This window comes from Suricata suricatta, chromosome 13, assembly GCF_006229205.1.
Source record: "Suricata suricatta isolate VVHF042 chromosome 13, meerkat_22Aug2017_6uvM2_HiC, whole genome shotgun sequence".
Lineage (NCBI taxonomy): Eukaryota > Metazoa > Chordata > Mammalia > Carnivora > Herpestidae > Suricata > Suricata suricatta.
Genome location: NC_043712.1, coordinates 26,836,729 through 26,847,746, shown reverse-complemented (window position 1 = coordinate 26,847,746; position 11,018 = coordinate 26,836,729). Strand labels below are relative to the sequence as shown.

General features: G+C 36.2%; 1 protein-coding gene and 1 long non-coding RNA gene across 2 annotated transcripts in view; one reads left to right on the top strand and one right to left on the bottom strand.

The window, feature by feature from the left end:
• The first annotated feature begins 3,267 nt into the window (after positions 1-3,267).
• On the top strand, positions 3,268-4,638 carry LOC115275879 (olfactory receptor 13D1-like). The gene is made up of 2 exons (XM_029919639.1): positions 3,268-3,802; positions 4,406-4,638. The coding sequence occupies exons 1-2, from the start codon at positions 3,268-3,270 to the stop codon at positions 4,636-4,638; spliced, it is 768 nt and encodes a 255-aa protein (XP_029775499.1).
• A 913-nt stretch (positions 4,639-5,551) lies between these two features.
• LOC115276633 overlaps positions 5,552-11,018 on the bottom strand; it is a 44,761-nt gene continuing 39,294 nt past the window's right edge. Inside the window, exon 3 of the long non-coding RNA XR_003902033.1 lies at positions 5,552-5,657. This is a non-coding gene — a long non-coding RNA (uncharacterized LOC115276633). The remainder of the gene's footprint in view (positions 5,658-11,018) is intronic.

The following is an 11,018-nucleotide window of genomic DNA, read 5'->3' as shown; positions in this document are numbered from 1 at the left end:
GTTTTCAGAGTAGAGGTCTCTCATTTCTTTGGTTAGGTTTTTCCTAAGTATTTTATTATTTTTGGTACAATTGTAAATGGGATTATTTTCTTAATTTTTCTTCCTTATTAGTGTATAGAAATGCAACAGGGGTGACTGGGTGGGTCAAGTGTTCAAGTCTTGATTTTGACTTGGGTTATGATCTCAGAGTCCATGAGATTGGGCCCCATTTCAGGCTCTGCACTAGCAACATGGAGCCTTCTTGAGATTCTATCTCTCCCCCTCTCTATCGCCCCTACCCTGCTCATGCTCACTCTCTCTCTCCCTCAAAATAAGCATTAAAATTTTTTTAATGCAGCAGATTTCTGTACATTGATTTTGTATCCTCTGACTTTACTGAATTCACTTATCAGTTCTAGTAGTTTTTCGTGTAGTCTTTTAAGGTTTTATGTATATACTATTATGTCATCTGCAAAGAGTGAAAGTTTTACTTTTTCTTTAGCAATTTGGATGGCTTTTATTCTTTGTTATCTAGTTGCTGTGGTGAGGACTTCCAGTACTATGTTGAATAAAAGTAGTGAGAGTGGACAACCTTGTCTTGTTCCAGACCTTTGGAAAACCTTTGGAGAAAAGCTCTCTTTTCCCCATTAAGAATGATGCTAGCCTTGGGTTTTTCATATAAGGCCTTTATTATGTTAAGGTATTTTCCCTCTAAACCTACATTGTTGAGGGTATTTATCATGAATGGTGATACTTTGTCAAACGCTCTTTTGTGTCTATTGAAATGATCATATGGTTTTTGCCCTTTCTAATATTGATGGGATATAAAGCATTGATTGTTGTGAATATTGAACCACCCTTTCGTCCTGAGAATAAATTCTACCTGATAGTCATAAATGACTTTTTAAATGTTTCCTGGATTTATTTTGCTAATATATTGTTAAATACTTCTGATTTTTATATTCATAAAATATATATTCTTCATGTTTTGAAAATTTGGAAAGTGAGGGAAAATTTGGAAAAATTAAGAAAAATTAAAAATATTAATAATGCCTCCAAATACTGCATTTCAGAGAAAATTAGATAATATTTTGCTATGGCTTTTTCAGCCACAATATACAAAATATGATCATTTATACTGTTATGAAACTTCCCATTTTAATTTAACACTATACCATGAACATTTTCCTTTCCATTTACTCTTCTCTCCAAGAGTATAATTTTTATTGATTACATATTAAGGTATATCGTTGCATGAATATAGAATGACCTACGAACAACATAAACCAGACCTCTAGCCACCTGAAAAAAGAAAAAATGCTACAACTGTTCAAATCCTAACCAAACTAGAATGATGAAAGGACCTGAAATGTCGCTTATTTCACTTTATTCTATTGGGTGGATCACTCAGAATAGAAAAAGAAGTTAAATAATAACAATAGTGCCAATACCAATCTTTGACTACTTTTAAAATATACTCCAGAGTTTCACCAATTTGAATTATGTGGCCAATGATTTGAGAGAGGTGATCTTTATTATCATATATATGTATCCCCCCATATCTATATTTCTAAAGGATTTACTGAGAATGAATATTATACATTATCAAATGCTTTTTGGCATCTTTTTAGATGCCCATGTATTTTGGTTTCTTGCCTACTTGATTAGGGTATTTTATTGATACATTTTCAAGTATTAATTTGAAATTTCATTAATTCATAAAATAAATTATATCACTTTGGTAGACAGTTTGGATGTATGTTTACTATTTTATGCATTACATATATGCATAAGTAATATTGATCCAGAGTTTTGTTCTATCCTTGAGAGAATAACAGGCTCTTTTAGTTTGATAAAATATTTTTGTAAAATGTTCCATGCATGTTTTCATGTTAAAACAAGTAATACAACACAGAACGCTTAAAATACCTCTCATAAGCATTCTTTATCGAGCTTCCATTTTGAAAAGCAAGTTCTCATAATGGGATCTCTGTTACCTACCACAGTACCTAAGGCAGAGTTGGAGTTGTATAAATAAATAAATGAAGCATTCTATGAGACATTAAATACAGAATGCTGTAACAATACATAACAGGGGTATCCTCCTCACAAAAGGAGGTGAGATTGCTTTTCTAGAAAAGGTAATGTCTACGTTAGGTGGTTCCCTTCTAGTTAATAAAACAACATGTACAAATGAATAAGGAAGAAAGAATGTATTATGGGGAGACCAAGAAAAATACCAGGACCTTTACAGAGCATGTGGGGTATCAGCGGTACCTCCAGATTTCTATATTATAATAATCAAGGGGTAACAATGTGATTGGAAGAGGAGTTGGAGGACCTTTCTTGGAAGTTATGTTGGGTAGTACACACATTGTCTTACACAGATTATATATCCCTATTTAAATGTTTTTTGTGAATTTGCTGATGAAAATCATGAAGAAACAAACCCTCCCTTGACACCATTATAGAAGAAGAAATGGCAAAAGTGAAAGCAAAGGTAACTGCAGAAGTTCAGATAGGCCTACCTGATGGGTTGATTTGATATTTCTGGTAAGGTTATTTTTTTCTATTTTCTCTTATTTTGATCTAAATTCTAAGAAATCCTCCCCCACGCCCTTGTGGGACTGTTTTTGAACAGAGAGAAAGCTATTCTTCTTTCATCTTCGTATATATATGTAAATATACATTTAATATCACTATATTACATAGAGTAAGCATAATTATATAGCATATATATACAATGTTGGAACCACTCATTGTCCTAGGTACCTAACAGATTTTATCCCAGTTAATTGAAGAACTCGACAAATAATTATTTCTTTTTGTCCAGTTTACTTTCATTTCCAGAGACTCTGAAAAAATGAATACTAAAGTTATATCCAAATTAAATTATATGGTGCTAGATCTACATAATCTTTTAAATTAAGACATGCTTCATCAGAAAATAGCTTTAATAAAATTTTTCAATTAATAAAGACATCCCTACATATCTATATTTAAAAATAGTTTGTCCTAAATTTTACCTGGCACTTCCCAGTAAAACTCTTGGAGTATTAATAGCCATCACAATGCTGCATGTAGTCCTCAGATGTTTTTAATATCTCCGAGACTCACTACCATCCATCATCAATAAAATTGATATCATGTCCCCCCTATTTTGATTCCTAGGAGTGTTTCAAGAAACAAATACAATACTGGAAATGAAGGTGTACTAAAAATCAACATTATAAGTTTAAATTTCCACGATTCTTATCCTTTTCTAAACCCTGAATGAAACATGGAAACATGAAGATGGGGAATTCTTCAGCTGTGACCGAATTCTTTCTGGTGGGACTTTCCAAATACCCAGAGCTCCAGCTTCTCCTGTTGACGCTCTGCCTCATCATGTATGTGATAATTCTGCTGGGAAATAGCCTCCTCATTGTCATCATCATACTGGATTCTCACCTCCACACCCCCATGTACTTCTTCCTCGGGAACCTCTCATTCTTGGACATCTGCTACACATCATCATTCATTCCCCCGATGCTTATCGTATTTAAGTCTGGGAGAATATCTATCTCCTTCATTTGTTGTGCTCTGCAGATGGCTCTCTCCCTTGGGTTGGGCACCTCTGAGTGTATCCTCTTGGCTGTGATGGCCTATGATCGATATGTGGCCATCTGCAACCCACTGAGGTACCCCATCATCATGCACAGGGTGCTCTATGTGCACATGGCTGCTTGGTCTTGGATTATAGGCTGTCTGACCTCCATAGTGCAAACAGTCATAACAATGATGTTGCCTTTCTGTAGGAATAATGCCATTGATCATATTACCTGTGAGATCCTGGCCCTTCTCAAACTCGTATGTTAAGATATTTACATAAATATATTCATCATGACACTGGCAAATACTATTTTATTGGTGATTTCACTGTTGTTAATTTTCATTTCCTATGGTTTTTTTTTTTCAAATGGTTTATTGTCAAATTGGTTTCCATGTAACAGCCAGTGCTCTTCCCCACAAGTGCCCTCCTCCATTACCACCACCTCCCTTCCGCCTCCCCTTCCCCCTTCAACCCTCAGTTCATTTTCAGTATTCAATAGTCTCTCAGGTTTTGCGTCCTCTCTCTCCCATCTCTCTTTCCCGCATCCCCTCCCCATCGTCCTCCATTAGGTTTCTCCTATTTTCCTGTTTTTCTGTTAGACCTATGAATACAAATACATGTTATCTGTCCTTCTCTGCCTGACTTCTTTCACTTAGCATGACACCATTGAGATCCATCCACTTTGCTACAAATGGCCATATTTTATTCTTTCTCATTGCCATGTAATACTCCATTGTATATATATACCACATCTTGTTGATGCATCTATCATTTCCTATGTTTTTATCCTCTCTTCCATCCTGAGAATTAATTCTGCTGAAGGGAGAAAGAAAGCTTTTTCTACCTGTTCTGCCCACCTGACTGTGGTTATATTCTGTGGTTCAGCCCTTTTTGTGTACATGAAGCCCAAGTCAAAGGACACAAACAGTTCCAATGAGATCATTGGACTGACTTATGGAGTGGTAACCCCAATGTTGAATCCCATCATCTACAACCTGAGGAATAATGAAGTGAAAGAAGCCATGAAGAAAGTCCTATGCAGACACTTGAATTTATTGAAATCATGAAAGGCCTTAAGGCCTGTGATATCCGAAGTGGAGACCAGATCTTGACTTTTATATTCATGATGAGACCGAAAAACTTACCATCATGACAGCTTCTATGTTTGCAAAGCCAAATTTGGGACTCATGTTCCCTTCAATATAAAATGCTCATGTAAACCTTCTAAATTGTGCCTTATCTGCTTGGGTTTGGCTCCCATGAAGGTCATGATGCTGTTCATCAAGATGAATCAACCTCTCTTTCCCTTTCTCTTTGTCTCTCTCTCATCTCCTTTCTCTTTTCTCAATTCTCTCTCCTCCATATATTTCCCTTTTCCTCATTTCTCTCTTCTTTCTCTCCTTTCTAAGTCTCTTAGAGGTGGACATCTGTTGCTTTAGTTATGCAGTATCCCTGCATAATGTTACTATACAGTTGCAGATCTGCACAATACTTTAAAAAATTATGAATATTTTTCTTTTGAGGAACCAATAGTCCCTCACTCTCTGTCCATGTTTTACAGGGTGGGACTGTCCCAACCCTCTGAAACTCAGGGTAAGCATGGAAACAGGACTTGCCAAAAATTAATTTTTTTTAAGTTTATTTCCTTAGTCATAGTGGTTGATATTGTTTAGCAAGTGTCCTAAATCAAGCTAATCAGATACAATCCAAGAGCCCTGACCCAGTGTCAGAAAAAAATGATTCTTTCTGTAATGATCTCTCAATGGGTAGAATGTAAACCAAGAGCTCCTGCTGGTCATCCTTGTCAATATGCCAGAGAGACTGAGAAAGTAGAGCAGACATAGGCAATGTGCCTGATGATGCCATTCTAACTCCTGAAACCAATGATGGCTACAATCAGACTCATCTCTGTACAGTTTATTTATATGAATCAAATTACTATTTTATGCAAAACTAATATTAGTTAAATTTTACCACATACATCCATATATATCCTAATTACTATATCCCCTTGCTTCACATCTCCCTCTGTCTACTTATGGAGGATATAGTCAAAAGCAGAGAATGGAATGGTGGTTAACAGGAGCTGGAAGGAGAGGAAAATAGGGAGTTGTTAGTCAAAGGGTACAAAGTTTCAGTTATACAAGATGAATAAGTCCTAGGGACCTAGTGTACAACATAGTACGACAGTAGTACCATTGTCAACAACACTTTAAATTACTGTATACTTAAAATTTTCTATATTAAGTCTTCTTATTGCAAAACAATGATCATAAATAAGAGGGTGGGAAGAAACTTTTGGAGGTGATGGATAGGTTTGTGACACAGACTGATAGTTTTATGAGTATATACTTGTCTCAAAGTTAACCAAGTTTTGTACCTTAACTATGTACAGCTGTTTCAAAGAGCAAACTGACTGAAAACCTGGGGAGGGGGGAGGATTTTACTTTAAATAATAAAGAGTACATGTTAAAGTTTTAGTAAAAAGTGAAATTAACCAATGGTATTAAAATATGGGAAAGTTAGCTACTTTGGGGAAGCTGAGAAAGGGAAAGCCTGAAAAAGGCATTAGGGAAGACTTCTAAGGTTATGTTAATGTTCTATATCTTTTTATAATTTATTTATTTAAATTAAAGTTAAGTTAATATACAGTGTAGTATTGGTTTGAGGAGTAGACCCCGGTGATTCATCATCCCTCACATAGAACACACAGTGCTCATCCCGACAAGGCCCCTCCTTAATGTCCATCACCTATCTAGCTCATCCCCCACCCCCCTCCTCTCCAACATCTTTGTATATGTTCTCTTATGGTTTGCCTCACTGTTTTTAACTTATTTTTCCTTCCTTTCCCCTATCTTCATCTGTTTTGTTTCTTAAATTCCACATATGAGTGAAATCATATGATATTTGTCTTTCTCTGAATGACCTATTCCACTTGGCATAATACCTTCTAGTTCCATCCACACTGTTACAAATGGCAAGATTTCACTTAAATCTGGATAGAAGTTGAAATTACACAGGTGTACACATTTGTCCAAACATAGTACATTTTACTTGTGCATTTATATAAATTTTAAATTTAAAAACTGCACTTAAATATTTAATTCTAGTTAACAATAAACTCATTAATGATATGCGAACTAAGGGAGAAGTGTGTTGAAGTCAACAAAGTGCATCGAAATGCATTAAAAATAAGACAGATTAGAGAATACAGAGAAGGATAAATTATAGATACATGATAAGCAAGTATAGTAAAATCTTAATGGTAGTATCTAGTCAGTGGGTAAATGAGCATTCACCTTAAAATTCTTTCAGTCCTCCTTTATGCTTGAAAATTTTCATAATAAAAGGTTGGAAAACTTTTATATGAAATTTATCAGAGACATAGTTCTTGAATGAATGATACAATATAGACTCTTACTGAGCCAAGGATAGAGAATAAATCAAATGTGATGCCATTATACATTACCTTAAATTTCATTTAAAAAAAGTAATATGACTTTAAAAAGATAAAACTTTCCATTGTATATATATACCATGACAATAAACTACTAAATAATAAAATAAAATAAAATAAAACAAAAAGGCAAAACTTGTTAGCAGATCATTTACAACCCCTATCAGAGAGAAACTTAAAATAAATTTTAATGGTCCCATTAAACTTCATTTTCTATACGATCTGAAGTCAGAGTTTTAATTGTTATTCCCGGGAAATGGGTACAGAGAAAGTACAGGGAAGAAATGTATCAGAAATTTGAAAAATCAGAATGAAAGATATTGAGAAAAAAGAAAACAGCAAACAGCTTCGGCAGGATGTTTTGTCTGCATTTCTGAGGGACAACTGGCTCCCAGGGCATGTCAAACTGTAAAGACTCTAACAAAGGAATTGGGTTCTACAACATTTATTCTTTAATTCGCCTTCCTCCAGACACTTAAGTCCATGAAGAGGTGCTGGAAATGGAATTCCTCTCTTTCAAAGTTTCTCAGTCTTGGCATTATTAGTATTTTGAACTGGATAATTCCCCACTGTGGGAAGCTGTCCTGTGCATTAGAGGATGTTGAGTAGTATCCCTTGCCTCTACACTAGATGCCAGTAGCACTGCCCTCCCTCCTCCCAACCCTCTCAAATGCGACAACCAATGATGTCTCCAGATTCTACCACAAGTCCCAAAGAAGCAAATTCCCACAGTGGAGAAGTCTGCTATACATCCACAAGAAAAATTACCTCTAAATTTGTAACACTGATAAACATGTAAATTCTTAAAAAAAAAAAAAAAAGTTGTGTAAACACATTTCCCAGAGCCATCTCTGATCTGAAATTTTAATAAATATTAAGAGGTTCAAGTTCAACTCAAACTATATAAGCTATAAGCTGGCTGAAAAATGAAGTTTTCTTTTCCTATGCTACGGATACTTTCACACCAGAAGTAGTAAGAATAAGGACTATGGCACATATTAATCAAGATCCAATTGAATATATATGCTAAAATCAAAAGACTGTTTTTAAAAGGGAATGAGATTTTGGTCAATATAATGAAGGCTATTGGTATTAGTGATGAAAGGATGACTGAACACAAATGTTATGCTTCTGATCCAAATGTTACTACTTTAAATGTCAAAGCAGTATTTTTTCATTGGAGAATGCATTACAGTATAGAGTATACCTCAAACTCCAATACATATAAAAAGTATATTTAAATCTATGTTTCACAAACCTGTAATAATTTTTTAAATAAGACAAATAACTTTCTAAAATCAATGCTTGATAAAAGTATATACAAGTCTATATAAGGAAATCCTAAGGATAAAGTTAGTGCCGAACAATGAACGATGGATGTTAGTCAAGAATGGCATGACACCATTTCTATTAGAATATTTATTGTTACTTAAAAATAATGAAACACAGATTTCTCTTAATGGAATGTGTATGCCATCAATGAGAATAAAGACAAAAAGAAATAGAATAATATCTTCAGACTGTTCATGGAACATAACTAAAAACCTATTATTCTACACCAAACTAAACTATCTTTCAAGAGAAAAGCCAAAACAAAGATACTTTTAGACAAAGACTAAATTTTACCATGCATAGCACTCCACAAAGAAAAACTGTATTCAACTGAAAGGTATGGAATAAAAAAATCAAAGAAAACAAAGAAATCGGTAAATATGCAGGTATATCCAAATTGTCACTAGCTTTATATTTTTCTTTTCTTTTTCTAATATTTTTCCAAAAAAGCAGTAATTTGGAGAACTTAAATACAAAGTAAAAATGATATTTTAAACATCAACCATATCGAAGATAGAGTCAAAAGTTAAAAATCAAAGATAAACATTTTAAAGTCCTTGTACTATTCAGGATTGCAGAGATATTAAGTAGAGACTGTGATAAATTTAAGAAGCATCATTAAAAAATTGAGAGACCTATAACAACAATAGAAATAAGACAAAAAAATTTCAAATCTGCTAAGAAAATGGAAAAAACAAAAAAAAATTTCATCAACTCAATGGAAGTCATCAAAGTTGTTCAAAAAAAAGGAGGCGGAGCCAAGATGGCGGAGAGGAAGGGAGCTAGGTAAACTCCGTCCACCCCATCTATCGAACTGAGAAGGATATTACTCTCATCTGTGAGAGCGGAAGGAGAAAATACGGACTCCAGAAAGAATAGAACCTCAAGGATACTTGAGTGAGTGGGGGCAAATGCGGGAGATCTGAAAATGGCCAGCCCAGGACAGGCAGGGGAGGCAAGATCCCCAGCGCAACGTGGGGGAAGCGCGAGGAGCCCGAGAGACAAAGAGAAGAGACAGGGGAGCGCACTTCCCGGCTTTTCTCCTGGCGAAAAGCGGCTGGAGCACAGAGGCGCCGGGGGAACGGACCTCCAGGCTGCAGAGAGCGGCCGAAGCACGGCAGCACCGGGGGCGAGCAACTCGAACTTCGTTTTGGGAATAGGACCACGAACGGCCATCTCCACGGTGCACCTCGCCCCCTGCACGGACTGTGCAAATCCCTGATGCCCACAGGAAAAAATAGGGCCCACACCTACATGACCTCCAACAAGGAGTCTGGGGCGGGTGGAGGCCTGGGTGCATGCTTAAACTGCAAGAGCTCCCAGTTCACTTCCAGCAGTGCACAGCACCTTGAGCAACAGCTATCAGAAACCAAGAGAGACTCGGGTTTTTTTGGTTTTTTTTTTCCCCCTTTCCCCCATTGCAATCACTATCCTGGCTGGGGGTGGGGACTTCACAATTGAGTCTGTGAAGGTGCACACTTCACTTCCTGCTGCTCATTTCGCCTCAGGCACGGTCAGAGCCTCTGATAACAGCCTCCAAGACCTACCGCATCAAACCACGCCTATCCACCAGGTGGAGCTGCTGCGTTTTTTTTTTTAATAATATAAAAAAAAATTTTTTTCTTTCTTCACTTGTACTTATTTGTCATTATTACCTTTTTTCCTTTTTCTTTACTCAATTCTTTTGAACTTTACTCCTTATTTTCCTTTCTCCTTTCTTCCTTATTTTTTCACCTTCTTGCATCCCAGATATATTCTCCTGTACCTCATCCTTACCTCTCCCCTAAACTGGGCATACACTTTTAAACAGTCTACTGTCCTATGTTGTCTCCGACCCCCTTCTATATATTTTTTTTTCTTTTCTTCTTTCTCTCTTCTTTTTTTTTTCTCTCCTTTTCTTTTCGTCTCTTTCCCTCCCACTTTCGTTCTTTTCTTTCCCCCCTGTAATGTGTTTCTTTATTTGATTTGTCTGAGTATATGGGTGCTTCTGTTCCCTCTGTGTTTGTCAGTCTGTTTTCCTTCTTAGGACTATACCAAGAAACAAGCCAAAGTGTGCAAGAAGGCGAGTCACAAATATTGCAGAGTAGGGAAATAAAATACTCAGGCACAACAAGAGAAACTGAGAGATATCATTAAGAGAATATTTCCTGAAAAGGCAGTCCCTGGAGAGTCAATAAGTCTCCTTTACAGAGAAATATTAATAGGTGCACAGTGCACAATGAGCTTTCTAAAAGTGACAAGAGACAGAAAACTAGCAAAAATGACAAAACGAAGAAACACTCCCCCTGAAGAACTTCCCGGAGGAAGTCACAGCCACAGAACTGCTCAAGGCACATCTAGACAACATATCAGATCAAGAATTTAAAAAGCTTGTCATAAGATTAATTGCTGGGGTTGAGAAAAGCATCAAAGAATCAACTGATGAATTAAAAAAGGCTATAGGTGAGGTGAATAACAAACTGGAGGCAGCCACCTCAAGGATTGACGAGGCAGAGAGAAGAATAGGTGAATTAGAAGATATAGTTCTAGCAAAAGAGGAAGCTGAAAAAAAGAGAGAGAAATTAATCTAGGAGCAGGAAAGGAGAATTCGAGATCTGAGTGATACAATCAAACGGAACAACATCCGGCTCATAGGAATTCCTGAAGAGGAAGACAGAG

Excerpts from the sequence above, each read along its gene's own strand:
- LOC115275879 (XM_029919639.1), top strand. The coding sequence starts at position 3,268 with ATGAAGATGGGGAATTCTTCAGCTGTGACCGAATTCTTTCTGGTGGGA. Across the intron at positions 3,803-4,405 it reads TGCCATTGATCATATTACCT|CTTTTTCTACCTGTTCTGCC; the intron begins GTGAGATCCTGG and ends GGAGAAAGAAAG.